We start from the raw sequence: 16087 nt of genomic DNA, 5'->3' as shown, positions 1-16087 counted from the left end.
GAGAAGCCTGGGGTGGGTAAGCACAGCTCCAAAGCAGCCCCAGAAGAGGTGGGGATGGCAGCAGGTGGCAGAGGGGTGCTATGGACGATGCTGCCACCCCACCCTCCCTGCAGCCCATCTCCACAATCCCCTTGCTGAGGCCAACCATGACATGAGGGGACTAATTTAGGAGTATTTTTAAAACTGTGGCCCTGGTGGAGGGGTTTAGCAGTTGTCGGCCATCTGGAGTAAGGAATTACCGTCACCTCCCTGATCCTATAGTCCCTAAACCCAAAGCTGGTTACAGCGCAGAGGGGAGGCAGCAGGTGGGTAGGGTGGGGGCCTGTTCCTGGGAGGTGCCCACAGGCCAGGGAAGCACCTTCCCTCACCCTCGGAGGGGGCCGGGGGCCAGGGGAGGGGGCTGGAGAGCCCAGTGTCCTCTGTGCCCACTCAGGCTCCCCCACCCGCACACGCATGCTCACTCCCTGGGCCGCGCCGGCTCGCGCAGGGGCCGTCAGGTAAATTAGATCTGAAAGCTGACAATTTCTGACCATATTTCCTTGATTATTTCAAACAAATGCACAGCAGCCGCTGTAAGGAGATTAAAGTGACATAAACGTCCCGAGTGGGAGGGGGGAGGGCAGAGGATTCAGGTCACCCCCATCCGTCCCCCGCCTGACAGACGCTATATCGCTATCCAATCCAATAAAAAATCCCCCCTTTTGCTTTAATTAATTTTACAGCTAGCTTGCTTAATTACTTTCAATCAAAATCCTCCTGCCATCGCAAAATTAGAGATGGTTGAGCTCCATTAGCCTAAATTCTTCATTTCCATATAGAAAAGAGGCTGTCTGCATAGCCAGCCTGGGCCCCTGGCAGGACAGACGCCCGTCTGCCCGCTCGCTGCCAGCCAGCCCACTCCTGGCTTCCGCTCCATGGCTATCTCTGGCCCTTGCGTTTCCCTTCATTCTCCTCCATCGCTGCTCCTTGGGCTGAAAGGAGTTGAGGTCCAGGAGGGGTACACTCACCCCTGCCCCCAGCTCTTCTCCTGATTCAGGGAGAGACTACAGAGCTGGGTTGGACTACCAGGGCCGACTGCTCCTGGCCAAAGGAATGGCCAATCCTTGGATCCTGCTTCCTGCTAAGGGGCCCCTGCTGCTCCCCTTGACAGAGCCTAGCCCCCTGGCTGTCCAAACCCAGGACAGACAGTTCTGGACTCTGCTCATCCCTGTTTAGGAAGCAGAGCTCCCAGGAGGGCAGGAATACTTCCAGCCTCGGACTTAGACCTCGGTCAGTATAGACCCCTGGAACCAGCATCACCCAGGGTCTCCTCACTGCTATTTCCTGACTGGAGTCCTTGCTCACTATTAGAGCAACTCCAAGGCCATCTGTCTCAATGGTGCTAACAGGCAATGTAGCAGCCTCTACAGACTCTAGTTTTCTCCAAGGGGCCCCATGGGGGCCCTCCTTACCCTCCTGTATCCCTGGTTCCTAGCCTGCAACAGCTGCTCCTCCACCCCCAGCCTGGGTCGGGTGGGTGGTGGGTCTGGGCTCTGTCCACATCCTGTGCCTGCATTGGCTCCCTTCTTCCCTCCACCTGCCTCCTCACAGTCCCCAACCCCTACTCTGGAAGCTCCACTTCAGGTTTTCCATGCTACAGCCCTGAGTGTCACCACAGGGTCCAGCCCAACCTGAGCTCCAGCTGATTAAGGATCTGCAACAGGATGTAGGGATTAGAGTAAAACCTGGCTCCGGATCTACAGGGGCAGAAGGCCAAGTCCTGGCTCTGGGACTCCCCTTCTCTGCCCTTTCAGCACACCCCCTCCCTCCCAGCTGCCAAGTGCTGAAGAAGGCTGAACCTCCGGGCCCTTCATGGGGTCTTGGCTGCACTGTGGAAAGTGGATGACAAGGGGGAGCATTATGGGACCCAGGACACGTCTGGCAGAAAAGCAAGACAGGGATGAGGGGGGGAAGGGGAGTTATGGCTGAAATCTGCCCTGGACCCTTTATGGGAACAGGAAGCCAACCAGGTCCTCCTTCTCAGGGAACCTGTATAGAAGTAGGGTGTCCTGAGTCTGACTTCTGGGCAAAGCCTGAGCAAGGAGGGGAAGGAAGCTCTCTAAAGGCTTGGTGAGGCTCTTCCAGGCAGCAAGCCTTATGGCTGCCCCATCACTGTGGGTGAATGACTCTGGGGTGTGAGGCCAGCTCTGGGATTGGGCGAGGAAGCTGAACCTGGACCTCCTGAGCCTGTCTTCCTGGACACCAGGGACCCACAGGTCGGTCTGCAGGTTCCTCGCTAGTCTTGCTTTAAGGGTGAACTCAAGTCCTTCTCTTTCGGGGCTGGTTGAGTTTCTCAAATATATCCAAAGGCGTCTGTGGACACTGAATCTGCTGGCCCTAAGGATCCAGGGAGAATGGCTTCTGGTGTCTGGAAACTCAGAGTCTAATGGGCAAGACACAGCACCACCAGAGCATTCCACACACCACTGAGAGCACAGAGAGGAGGCCAGCTGTGAGCTCCAGGAAGCCTTCCTGGAGTCCAGGCCTGGGCTGAGTCTGGGAGGCCAGCAGGTGCAGAAGGTAAGGAGGGGTAGTGAGCAGACACACAGACACACTGCTGATCCCAGCCGGGCTCCTGCTCCTCCTGCAGCTCTGACCCCCACACAAGTCTGCATCCTTTCTCCTGCCCCTTCTTCAACAAGTCATCAGCAGAGGGGACCAGGAGGCCATGAAAGGCAGGAGCAGCCCCAGTCCTTGGTGGCACTTACTGACTTCCTGGTTGCTCTCCCTCCCCATGGGGCGGAGCTGAGCCACATTCCTATTCTGCCCCTGACCCACCATGCCTGGCACAGATGGGCTGAGCTGGTAGAAGGGCAGCTGGAAGAGCAAGTTCTGGGCCAGTTACCCAGAGCTTAAAGGGGCCCAGCTGCAGGGGGGTGGTGCAGCTCACCATCTATCTCTAGCGTGCCAGCCAGCACCTGTGGAGCAGGGAACACTCGATTCTCGCCCCCACTCCTTCAAGGGGGAAACAATCCTCTTTCAATGTGTCCTTCAGGGGTCCCCACCGAAATTTCACTTCCTCCAGAAAGCCCTCCTGGATCACCATAGTCTGCAGGGACCCCTTCCTCCGAACTCTCATCACATCCTGCTCTTTGTGGTAGCACTTTTGTAACAACTTGTTTAATTACCCTTTATCTTGTTAGACTGCAAGATCTGTGGGATGGGACCACGGTTTCAGCACAGCGCCTGACCCAATAAATATTTACTGAATGAAAACAGAAAACTAAGTGCTTCTCAAGTTCATTAGGGGAAGAGCTGGGTTGGGAGGTGTGGCCTGACTTCTGCACAAGCCTTGTGGTGTCTGCAAGGGTGGGGACTCCCTGGGTGAGACTGAGACTGAGACTGAAGCCTCTTCTCTTGGGTCTCTGACCCTCTTAAGCCTCAGACTCACCTCCAAATGCCCTTTACAGGGCTCTGCCTGGAGAACAAAAAAGGCCGCAGTTGTTCCAACATTCTCTGGGAGAGAAACAACTGTTGCCGGCCAGGCCCTTACTGAATAAATCCAACAACTGTTTGCAGTGCAGTGCAATTCTCTCCCTCTACCTCCTGTCTCTGTCCCAAAAAGGAGAAAAGGAAATTGAAAAAAAGATGGGGGAAAATCCCATCCCAAGCCCCACAATCTCCCTACACCCACTATCAAGTCTGTCTGAAAATGTTATTAACACAAAGAGGGCACAGGGACAGCCACCTGCCACTGCAGACAACTGGGACAGCCGCAGCACAGGGAGAGGCTGTGAGATCAGGACCCAAAAAAAGGAGGCGAGGGAGTGAAGGTTGGGGGGGAGGGTGGGAATGTTGGGAAAGGGGAGAAGGGGTAGCAGGAAAGATCAAAGAAAAGGGAGAGACTCCAGGGCAGTGGAACACCCGGCCCTGCAGTTGCAGGAAAGAGGCTCTGAGGATGAGGGGAGGGAGAGGCCAGAGACCTGCAGAGACACCAGGAATCCAAGGACTCAGAAAGGCTCCTGGAGGCCAGGTTGAATGCTGAATTCGGAGGCAGGTTTACGTGGGGGCAGTAGATACAATGTGGGGGAGGTGAAGGAGGGAAAGAGAAGTTGACTGGGGAAGAGAGAGAGGTCTATTAAAAACCTCTCAGTGCATAACACAAAATGTCAGGGTTTATAGCTTCATTCTTGGCATTGCCGGGACTGAGAACCCTGCACAGAAATGTCAAAGCTTGTCATGTTTAATCACCTGCTGTTTGTTAACACCTTCCCTGCAAGGAGCCTGTCTCAATCTGCCCCTGGGCCCCCAAGGGACCCGGAAACAGAAAACATCCCCGTCTCCTTCTCTGGGCTCTTGCCGTGCCTCAGGGTCTCAAGGGAGGAGCACCATTCGCTATCTATCTGAGGGCTTCCTAGAAGCCCCAAAGTGACCTTCCTATCAGGCAGGCCAGGGAAAGGGACCCATGTAGGCTTAGCAAGGGGCTGTGACCTCAGGCTGGGATGGTGTGCTTAGAATGGCCGGGGCCAGAGTGCTCCTGGGCTGACTGCCTTTCCCCTGCTCCTTCTGCCTGCCTTTCCAGCGCTGTCTGTTCATTCTGTCTAATCCAGTCCAGGTCCCCGACTCTGGGGGTAAGAGACGATAAATAAAGGAGGGCCCGCTCAGATCCCCGTAGCCTGGAATTCACCAATCTGTCTGCTTGAACAGCAACTGCCACATAACATCTAACATTCAAAGCCACCATCCTTCCAGTTACAATCCCAGATCACACCATCTGTGGTTCTGGCTTGGCTTTCTCTCTGAGCAAGCTTTGCTAGGTTGTTTAGACTAGGAATTCTCAGTCCTACTGCCCCATAATTCCTTCCTCTGGGGCGGGGGTAGGTGTGGAGTGGGAGGGTAGAATAGGCCACTTGAGCAGCACAAGTTTTCCCAAGAATACCTGGCTGTTATCCACCTCTGAAAGCACAGTGTGGTCAACACCGGGAAAGGAGCCGGGTCCTCTCTCAGATTACACCTGCGCAAACTCAATACAGCCACAGGCTCAAACCCCATGCAGGGACAGCTGTCTGCAAAGCACCAAGCAAGTTTATCCCATGCCGTCCCCAAGGCAGCCCTGTTACTTCTAGGAGCAATGAAGGCCACTGGTGAGCCGAAGTACAAGGGTCTCCCAGTGAACCGAGGGCGATGTCCCGAACTTCCCTTCAGGAAAGTCAATGCTTACACAGAAATATATCCGACAAACGCATCTGCAAAGCTGTCCCCTAGGAGAATGCCCGTTCATTGAGACCTTCTTCCTGAAAAGTCCTGTGTCCAGTCTGTTCATTTCCATTTCACCATAGTGAAAAGTCAGAATGTTTTCTGACTCCCCTTCAATCCTTCCCTGCGAACCGATGGGAGCACCCCTTTCTCAGCAGATAATGTACTTGCATCAACAATTGCATTTTATCTTGCAGGAAAGGCCCAGGGATAGGTCCACATATTATAGGTGGGATATACGTGGGGTCCAGAGATGCTGGGGATGTGAGCCAGGCAGCAAAGCAAATATCCAGGAGTAAAAGTGTCTTCCATTCAACGCTGCCATCGAAATGATCCTCAGGGAAGGCCCTCCTTCCCATGGGAGGGACAGTCTACTCTGTCTGTCTCCCCACATTTGGGAATAAAACCGCCAGCGTCTCTAAGCCTCCTGTTTCCACACCTGTGAAACAAGACAACTCCCTATGTCTTTCTCCCAGGGAGCTGATGAGGAGAAACAGGATGTTAGATGTGGTGTGCTCTGAATCTCTCAGAAGGAAAGCCCTAGGTAAACTCATGGGCGTTCTGCTGTCGTAATTCTGCACATTGTACCATGTCCTCTGCAAAAGCCGCATCCGAATTCTGATGGATGAGGGAGGCGCTCAGTGTCAAAGGGGTGGTAGGGAGTGGGGTCACTGCTGCAAGGACTTTTCTATGCCCAGCAGAGGTTTTCAGGCAGCGCCCTGTTGTGTCTGGGGAGGTGTGTGTGCACACCTACTCGAGTTCACACGCACCCAGTTGAACGCAGCAGCCCACAGAGCGTGCCTTGATTACTGTTGGGCTGTTTTAGGTGGAGCCAGTTGTAAGTAACCCATCCTGGACAGACGGGTTATTGTAGTTTATGAGGAGCTTGAGCTCCCCAGGACCCCGAGGGAGGGGCTGTGTCAATCACCCCATGCTCCTTCCTCCAAGAGAGAGGGGGTTCATGAGAAGATCCACCCAGCCCTGGGCAAGCCAGGGTGGTTGGTCACCATGTTGCTGACTACATGGTGTGACAGTTGGAAACTGCTCCTGAAGCCCCGCCTTCTTGATTGTCAGGAGAAGTGCTCTGTCTCCTGGGTGAATTGACAACACAGAGCCTCTCATATGTAGGGAGGTCAACCTTGAGCCTCTCCTGCCTGGGAGTTTTGAAAAGCTGGTCCCAGTCATTCAAAAGGACCTTGAACACACATGGACCATGTTCTCTCAACTCAGCAGGCCCTGGTGGAGCCCAAGAGGAGCTAGGGAACGGGGCCTGGCCTGAGGTTTGGGGGAGCCCCCTGGTCTAGAACTGTTTTGCCCAAGCCACTTGGATATATCAGATGAGCATGGCCTCCTAGCCAGGCCCCCTGGTATAATCCTTCATTAATTTACTATTCGATGGGAAATTACTCCTTGCCCAGGAATATAAGTTTTCATCTTATTTTAAGTTAGATTCTTAAAGCAATTACCAAGGCATCTGGCGATGACTTCACCGCTGCAGCCAGGCCCTGGAGGGGAGAAGGGCAGCCCTGAAGTTGCACAGACCCCTGGCTCCAGGCCCCCGAGGGGAGTTCAGGGAGATCTGGGAGCCCCTAAACACCTGTCCTGGGTCCTGGGAGGGAAGTGGGGGGGTACGCTGCAATCTCTGATATTTGATGTTTGTGGAAAAACTCCTTTCCAGCACCACCTGCCCCATGAACCTATGGTGACAGTTGTTGAAAAGCCTCAGCAGCTGGTGCCGCGGGAGCATTTTCTATTTTTAATTGTTTGATCGGAATATTAACTCATCTAGGCCCGTTCCCAAGACACACTTCCCAGCCAGAGGGCTTCCCCCATTTCCAAGACCTTCCTCTCTTTCTCCCTGTCTAGTCAGAAATCAACTTTGAAATTAATAGCTGGAGACACAGACCTCTGTGAGTTTGCAAAGGATCAGAGCACTGGAGAGAAAAAGAAAGTGGATTCTTCACCCAGAGGAGCACCCTGAGCAGACCTCTGCTCTTCTCTCTGAGGCACTGACCCGAGGCTCCGGGCAGGAGAAGCTGGCTTAAGCATCCAAAGGCGCTGCCACTCCTACCTGACCCCACTTTCCTTGGCTAAAGGAAGACTCAGCCTCACCCTCTCCCCGCCTGTCAGCTCCACTAACCCAGTCTGCTCACTTGTCAACCTTGAGGGCCAAGCAGAGGGGCTGGGGACATTCAGGAGGCCCCCTGAGAGGGAGCACTGGGAGGGAGGCATGTGCTTCTGGGCTCCAAGGGGCTAGGGAAGAGGCTGACTTTCCCCTCAGCTTCCACTTCCAAGAGGAAAGGAGGGCAGCGTCTCTATGGAGCCCATGGGAGAACCTGCCAGCAACTCCCCATGGGAGCAACACCAAGGGCTCCCGGCCCAGCCTACCCCAGCAGGAAAGTCACATAAGCCAGCCTGAGCTACGAGCTACGTGTCACTCAAGCTTAAGACGGAACATGCTACTGGGAAGAGAGTGCTGGGGACAAGCCCAACTCCTTTGGCCCCCTCACCCTGTCCTAGGAAGGTGCCCTGCCCAAAACAGGGGCTACTTGGCCTCTTGGCCTCCTCTCCCCACATGCCCCTGGCCTCCCTGCCACGCTCTTCCCTCTCAAGGTCACAGGCCTGTCCACACCAGGAATATTTACTCACCAGACTGGCCCTGTTAGCAACACTCACCACAAATATGCTTTCTGATAAAGTTGGCAGAAAAAAAGTTCTAGAGCTCAAAACAATGTCAGAAATCACCCCCCCCCCCCCCCCACCAAGTGAGGGTGAGGTGGGGCCTGGAAACAGGTCACACCACCAGCTGGGAAGAGTCCTGGGGGAGGCTTTGGTCACTCTCGCTCTCACTTTTCTCCTTCCTGTTTTACTTCCAACATACAGCCTGTTGCCAGGGGACCAAGGGCTGGGGATGGTTCTAAGCTCTTGGCCCCCAAAAGGGCACAGTCCAGCAGCAGGGGCATGGGGCACGGCCCTCTGCTTCCTCTAGCCAGGAGCTCCCTTGGTGGCCTCTGGAGGACGAGGCCGGGCGGCCTCTTACCTCTGCTTCTCCCTGGCCCGTCTCACCTCACTGAGCCCCTTCCCACTGCCCGCCCTCCCTCTGTGCACATGGGCTTTAATGTTTTTATTACCTGTTTGACTCGCTGCCTTATTGCTTCTCCCCTTAATGGGGCCGTAACCGTGGAAACGAGGAATAAACGGCCACCAGAAAATGAGATGATTAAACAGGTCACCCTGGCAAAACAAACTCAGCCAAGGAACCTCTGGGGGTGGGGAGGGTAGGCTCCTCCTCCCCCGACTCATGGGCAGAAGGCTTGGACCAGACCAGGGACCAGCGGCCCTGACCTTAGAACTGGGGCAGATACAGTGGGGCGCCCCCTGCTGGGCAGTGGAGCACCAGGCCAATCTCTCCCTAAGGCCCTCCTGTCTCCCAGGCAGCCCTCCCGGCTTGCTGTGGCCTTGGGCTCTTGGGGTAAGGGGGTGGCAGGGAGGGAGGCCCTAGTCTAGAGGGAGGCGAGGATCAAAGCCAAGGAGAAGATGCACTTCTGGTGACACAAAGTTCCAGAATTCTCTCCCTGCTGGCTTCCTGAATGCCTCTTGCTTTCTCACTGTGCTGGAGTCCTCCACCTAATGCATCTCTTGTTCTCACGCAGCACATTCCTTCCCAGAGGGCCCCTTAGTTCATAGAGAAAGGCCTAGAAAAGCTCTAGCCCACTCTCCCAAAGCCAGGCAATGCCCTGGCCTCAGGCCGGAAGACAACAAGGGAGGGCCCTCTTGATTCTAGGAAGGTATAACAGCAGCCAAGAGCCTATGGCACTGGCTGAGACTATGGGGCTGGAAGAACCCTCAGGAGTCAGCTTTTGGGAAGCTCTAAGAACAGAACCCAAAGCCAGCTCAGGAGCAGCTCAAACATCAAGCCAGGGGATATAGGTCTGAAGCTCTGGCAATGTGAAGTGTGCCTTCAGTATGAGCCCTTCTTTCTGACCTTACTCCCTACACTGGTTCTACCTAGCTAGAGAGGTCCTGAGACTGGGAGAAGGACCTAGAGATGATGGAGATGCTGTAGTGAGGTCTGCCTGGGGAGAGATGGAGGCCAGCAAGGGAGGAAGCAGAGGAGAGCCCCAGACCACCCAATGGCCACTGCCCTCCTGCCCTCACCTGGCAGTAGACTGCGTGTGCCAAGTCTGAGCTCACACCCCAGACCCTCCCAGCTCCAAGCCACAGTCATGGTTAGTAGCTAATGCAGGGCCCCCATCCAACCATATAATGCCTATCTTTATCCTTATGCCCTCTTGCCCCCTTCATGTCATCCCTAATCCCAGCCCTACTCCTTCCTGTAAACCAGGCTATAGAAAACTCTCCAGGAGCTAAAACCCAGGTCCCAAGGGAATCGGCCGACATTTCCTGCCTGCCTCCTTCTGCCCCCACTAAGAAGCCAGGAGGCACTTGGCAAAGAGGCACATCAATCAATCAATTCCATGAGCACAACAGTGGGAAGGCGCAGGACTAGCCCTGTACCGAGAACTGGGAAGAGATGTCAATGCAGAGTTAGCTCTCATGGTCGCCATTAGGAGCAGCAGCAGCAGCAGAAGAAAGCGGGGTTCCTGGGTTTGGCCTCTTGGGGCCAGTGTACAGAAGTCTGAGTGCCACCCTGACACACCAATGTCATGGGCATAAACAGATCCCTAAGCAGCAGGCCCCCAGCCAGCCTCTTATCTCTTTCCAGGGCAAACTGGGTGTGAGGCTGCAAAGGGGGAAGGGGCGTGAAAGGTAGGCAGGAGGGCTTGGCTTTAGGGAACAGAGTGGCCTGAGCAAAAAGGGCAGAAAACCATGGTTGCACATGAGGAGCAAGGATTCTGCTCTCAGAAGGGGTGAGGAGCTCAGGGCAAAGGAGAAGAAGGTGGGCGGAAGTCTAGAGGTGTGGGTGGTGCAGGAAACACCCCTCTGCCTATCTCCATCTGTCCCAATACCTCCCATCCTTTATCAAGTTCAAAGACCACTCCTTCACAAAGCTCCCTGGGCTCTCTGCCCCTGCGCTCCTCTGCCTGGTGTGACAGATCAGCACACCTGTCTCCTTTCACCAGGCAGGGCCAGGAAACCTAAAAAGGACCAGGCGGTCTTCATTTCTGCAGCTTCTGCAGCGGGTGCTCCCAAATGCTTACTGAATTGCAGACCTCACCACCTGCATGGGGTCTCTTCTCGACTGGATGACATGTCCTAATGAACCTGGGGTGTGAGGATGTTATTCTCTAATCGAGCAGCCAGAGGAGTACAGGCTAGACTACCAAGTTGCTGCCTTCCACAATCATTCCAAGTGAAGCAGCCTCTTCGCCTCTGCACACTGGAGCCAGCAGTGCTCCTCCTCTTCCTCCCTAGCTCCTGCCGCGTCCTGCTGTACCCTGGCCTAGCTACCCTAGAACAGCTGCTGCTTGCCTTGGGGACCCCCAGACTGTAATTACTACAGAGCAACTTCCTTTCTCCCTGAAAATGAGGAGGAGAAAGAAAAGGAGGAGAGGAGGAGGGAGGGAAGGAGGAGGAGGAGGGGGAGGAGGAGGAGTGGCAGCAGCCAGGGTGGTCAGGGATTAAAAGTCAGCTCTGGGAGGGCAGTGTTAAAGGACAAGCCTTGGGGCCTGGGGTGTGGGGGGCAGGAGTGGCAGGGGTGGGTCAAGGGTAGAGAAATAGCCTGACCCCTCTAAGAATGGTGGGCTAACCAGAGGAGGCTCATGGAGGGGGCAGGCGCATCAATAACCTGGGCAGGGTCCAAGAAGAGGAGGCGTCAGGGCCCAGAGCCTTCCTAGGCCCCACCCAATCCCCTGCCCAGGGACTTGAGCCAGGGGCAGCTTCTTTAATGAGGAGATGCTGCTGCTGTGACTCAGCCCTCCAAAGGTACCTCCATTTATTTTATTTTTCCATCATAAAAACCCAAGCTGCAACTCAGCCAGATTCCTTGGCGTTGGGGGATGGGGAACATCAGTAGTGACAGCAAGGCCCACAGCAAAGTTCTGACTAACCGGCCCCTGTGCCCTCCTTGCAGAAGAGAGTTAATGGGTTCCCCTGGCTGGTCCCTACAGGCAAAAAGGGCCTCAGGTGGGGCCCCTCTAGGGATCCTGCCAGACCTGCCCTCACTGCCTTTGCCTCTTGTTGGCGGAGAATGGCTACCCCAGGCCTTTCATCCTGAGTTTTGCCTGACGTCTTATAACTAGTGTCAGGGCTGGTTCAAGGGGCTACTGCACAGTCCAGAGCTGCCTGATTCTCATGCTTTCTCTCAAGGAGAAGATCCAAATGATGTGCTTCTCCCCTCGTCTACTCAACCTCTCCCTGCAAGACTGCCCCATTGAACCTCCCAGGAAAATCAAGTTGGGAGTCAGAGAGCCAGAGACCTTAAAGGTCATCTGATGCTCAAGTCCCTCCAAATGTCACAGCCAGCCTCTGTTTGAATGGTACCAGGAAACTTGTTTCTTCCAAGACAGCCCATTCTGTCCTTGGCTCTGACAGCTCCTTCCTGCCAAGATGGCACCAAAGCACCTATTCCCTGCAGCAGACTGGCAAAACCGGTGCCCCACCTGACTGCACGGACTGGCCCCAGCTTAGACTGGTTGTGTGGGTGTATCTGGCCAAGTAAAGGCTTGAGGAAGGAAAATCGAGGGCAACCTGCTCTGCCCCAAACCCAGCATAGAATCTCTTCCTCCAGAAACAGTATAAGAATCTTCCCAATCCCCAGGATACATTGAGTCTAAGGTGTAACCAGAGCCAGCAAGGTTCCTAGAAACCTCCATTCCTGGCAAGGCCCTGGCCTTGAATCGGCGGCTCATAGAAGTCCTGGGAGTCTGGAGGTAGGCTGACACAGGGCAGCAGGGGCTGGGTTGGGGAAGTCAAGTTCTTTGCTTGCTGGGGTCGGATACCACCTGGAAGAAGTCTGCTGCCTTTCTTCTCCTACCTTGAGACTGTGCCCTCGAAGCACGTGGCTACTAGGAAATTCTACTCCAAGAACCAGGCTACTGAGCCAACTTGGCTCAGCTCCCTTGACCCCATCCTTCCTGGCCTCCTCCACAGCTGAAGCCGGGCCAGGATGCAACGGAGGGTCTGTATGCAACACAAGGGGGTCCCAGCCTAGAGTTCCAGCAGAGCTTATCCCAGGGAAAAAGAAGCAGGCCTGGCTCAGTGAGTGGCACCGATTCCTCTCATTGACTCACCTCAACAACATGGCCACAGCCACTGTGCTAAGTGGGCAGTGTCGCCCCTCACTGGCTCCCCTTGCAGTCCCTGGCCATCCCTTTGAAATTTCTCTCTTGCCTATTTGGTCCTTTACCTAGCAGAGCCTACCTTGGATCCTCTGTTAGACTGCTCTGGCCCTGGAGAGCCCTTCCCCTTCTCAAGTTGCCCCTTGGGAGAGTTGGGCAAATACAATCAGATCCTTAAAAACCAAGGGCAAGTTCCTCCTCAAAGCTCTATTGCTATTTGACAGCCCCTCTCACCCCGGCCTCCAGTTTTGTTCAGGGCCTAGGAATCAGCCTAGTGGGGCCTAATCCTGGGGAGTTTCCCAACTGCAGGATGGATTCACCTGTGTCTGAAAGCTTCCTCCCTCCTCCCCTCCCCTCTCGGCTCCCTCCCCCAGGGAAATCACTTTAAAAGGGCCTAATGGAACTATGTCCTCCTCTCTTCCTCTCTCTCCTCCCTCCCTCTCTCTCTTTCCTTTTTTTTATTAGCATTTGTGGAATTTATTCCCAAACTCTCCTAATCTTCCGTACACAACCATTTGATTTGCATAACCCAACCCCCTCTCATAAAAACTGGCTGCTAGTTTAATTAAAAAATGTAAATTTGCTGTCATCTCGGGGCCTGGTGAATTAGGACGACATCGGCATTTTTTATTGCTAAAGACGTCCAGATTGATCCAGCCCTTGGCTGAACTATGGTGAGGGAAAAGGGGTCTACATGGCCCCTGAGGGTCTTGAGGTCCTGCTGTCCCCTCCTGAGAAGCCTTGGTTCTCCCACCACCACTTATGGCCAGAGTGCTTCAGGATCTAGACCTGTCCGAGGTTGGAGGAGGTGATGTTAATCCATGATCCAATGCTTATTGGGTCCCTGGTGCCAACAACGCTTTGGGGCCTGTGCCTCCAGCCTTGTACTGTGCTAGAGAGGTCCTCAGTGGAAGCTGCCCATGGTCCCTCAAAAGAAGAGAGCCTCTTACAGCACCAGCAATGAGCCCTGACCAAAAATGAAGCCCCTGGCCCTGGCTGTGTCCAGGAGAATATTCCGAAGGTAGACGGAAGATCAGCATGGAGTTAGCCCAGACACAAGCTCTGAGGGGAATCTCAGAGTTCCCACCTGCTTCCCTTTTTTAGTGAAGAGGGGAAAAAGCTGCTTTTCTTTCGAAGTTTTGAGATTAAGTGAAACTTCCAAGTTCAAAGAAAAGGCTGAGATGGTATCACCAGATGACTCCTCCAGGAAACAGCCAGTACTTTGACACCCTGGACCTCCCCTCACTGAGTGGCCAGAGTCCAGCGTGGGTCCTGCTGGGAGTGCCCTGCTCTAGCTACTGGAGGGACCAGATGACCTCAGTGGCCCTTCTAGCTTCTAGGAAAAGTTTCCAGAGCCTGTCCCTGGAGTGCTGGGAGAAATGTCTCCCTAGGGCCCAGGAGAGATGCTACTGAAGGTTCTGCAACTGCAGGCTCAAGAGGCCCTCTCTCTAGTCGGGGACACCCTACAGAAGGGCTCTGGAGTTGTGCCCTCACAGCAGACGAGGAGGGACTGGGTTGGTGTAGGGCAGGAGGACGGACGCCAGCTCCAGCTGGCACCCAGGTTATGAAGAGGAAGACCAAGAGGGCCTGCCTTCCAGCTGAGTAATGCCTGGGTCCCATGTGCCCGCCCACAAACAGAGGCTCACCTGTCCTAGGTAGGGGGTGGTGCCTTACCACCTGGCCTGTCTGTAAGGTCTACTCTTGGCTGGGATGGGTGGGGGCCCCATTTCCGGAGAAAGGAGGTGGGACCTGAGAAGGAGGCGATGAGACACCTGATTAGAGGTGGGGGTGGCTGCTTCTCTGTGGGAGTGGAGGGCAGGGAGGGGCAGGGTGGCAGGAGTGGCCTTAGACACCTTCACCACTTTGCCCAGCAGGGGGTGTCACGCCCTACCTGGGCACAGAGGTCCTGAGGACCTCCACATCAGATTCGCCAAGATCATACCTGGCTGGACATAGTCTTAAAACTCTGTGAACAACTCCTTCCCCCACAAAAACACACCCTCTTCCCAAAGCAGGCCACCAATGTCACCCACCCTGGGCCCCCCAGTGCTGCCTCCTTCCCTCTCTGCCCACTCCTCTTTGACCTCAGGAAGTCAAATGTCAGCTTGTGGGTCCCAAGGGGCAATGCCATGAACTTGGGCCCACTATAAACAACAACTCTAACAGCCACCAATACCACCTATACTTCTATAAATGAAACAGAAGGGTTCAGAGATCAGTCTCAATGAATTGTCACCCTATTACTGACTTCTTTTAAAAACATTTAGGAAAAAGACAGCTGCTTTTGTCAGCCTAGGATCTGAGGGTCCTGGTCAAATCTGGTTTCAATCGAGAGGGCTAATGGGAAGCCTGAGGAGCTTACGGTAAACCGTACTCTGGACTCAGGCTGGAACCCCAGATCGGGAGAGAAATATTGAATAAAATTAGATTAAAATCAATAAAACACCAAAATCTCAGTATAAACTCTGTCCCAGGCCAACATCATGCTATCTGGAACCCTAGCCTAGGCGCCATCCTAGGCCCCCCAAAACCCAGACGTCCAAAGTTAGTAGTTTGTCTGGTCTACCCCCTCCCAGGGTGGGGGCTAAAAAGGGGGATGGGAGAGAGCCCTGGGCCCCTCACTTTGAACTAACAGCCGCCTCATCCCACGGAGTCTCAGGTGAAAAATACTCATTAGCCATAATAAGCAGCTTGATCATCCGACACAGCCTTGTCCCAAATAAATTAAATTCCTTTACCTTGAGACAGTCGCCCCGAAACCAGACTAACCACCTTTCCCAACAGGACGCTGCTTTAAAAAACTAAACCACCCCCCACTAAAAAAATAAAAACACACACCCCACAGCCAGACACACAGAGATCTTTGCAAGAGAAAAAAAAAAAAAAAACAGAAAAAACACGGAGGCATTCAAAAAACACGGAGAACAAAAACCCCCACAAAAAACCCCTAAATCCTCTCTCTCTGGGTGCCCCCCAGCTCCTTCTCCCCTCGTTCTTTCATAATGACAAGCATCAAATTAGTCACAGTCACTAGGCAAGTAACAAATACCAACAACAATATCATCAGAAGCCTCACGATCCAGAAACCAGGGCGAGAAGCGCAGCCGGCACCGGACCCTCTCCCGGCCAGCCCCCACCCCCTGCTCAGCTGCTACCTCATTGGGCTAAAAATAATAACTTCCGTAAAAGAACCGAAAGAAAAGTGAAAGAGCCTCCCTGGTTCCCACCGGCCGGTACCTGTACCAAGATCCATTCTCCTCTCTTTGGTCCCAAACTCTTCGAGGAACGCCAAAAAAAGAAAAGGAAAGAAAAAAAATCTGTTTAGTCTCTCGCCGTGGCCCCCACTCCCCAGCCCGGCCCCCCTCCTCCGGCCGCCGCACCCCCATCGAGGGGCACACGAGTCCCCGGGACCGGGGAAGAAACGAGCGGGGGCACCCGGCAGGGAGAGCGAAAGTTTCTCCCTCCCTCCGCGCTCGCTCTCACGCGCCGGCATTGCACACTCGAAGCAGCTCGTCTCTGCTCTCGAGTTTATTAAACTAAAAGAGAAACTATTTATAGCCGCGGCCCGGGTCTGGGGGCCCGGCCGGCCCGCCAGGCCGAGGGGCGCCCCC

The 16087-nt window shown here is 54.4% G+C and overlaps 1 protein-coding gene across 7 annotated transcripts in view; it reads right to left on the bottom strand.

The window, feature by feature from the left end:
* CASZ1 (castor zinc finger 1) overlaps nucleotides 1-16087 on the bottom strand; it is a 150792-nt gene that overhangs the window by 40622 nt on the left and 94083 nt on the right. For all 7 annotated transcript variants that reach the window (XM_046662346.1, XM_046662345.1, XM_046662347.1 and 4 more), the window contains one exon: nucleotides 15714-15752. In XM_046662346.1, coding sequence (XP_046518302.1) covers nucleotides 15714-15729 — 16 coding nt within the window. In that variant the 5' untranslated portion in view covers nucleotides 15730-15752. The remainder of the gene's footprint in view (nucleotides 1-15713; nucleotides 15753-16087) is intronic.

This window comes from Equus quagga, chromosome 5 (genome assembly GCF_021613505.1).
Source record: "Equus quagga isolate Etosha38 chromosome 5, UCLA_HA_Equagga_1.0, whole genome shotgun sequence".
Lineage (NCBI taxonomy): Eukaryota > Metazoa > Chordata > Mammalia > Perissodactyla > Equidae > Equus > Equus quagga.
Note: the sequence above shows the minus strand (reverse complement) of the source record. Positions and strands in the feature narration are given on the sequence as shown.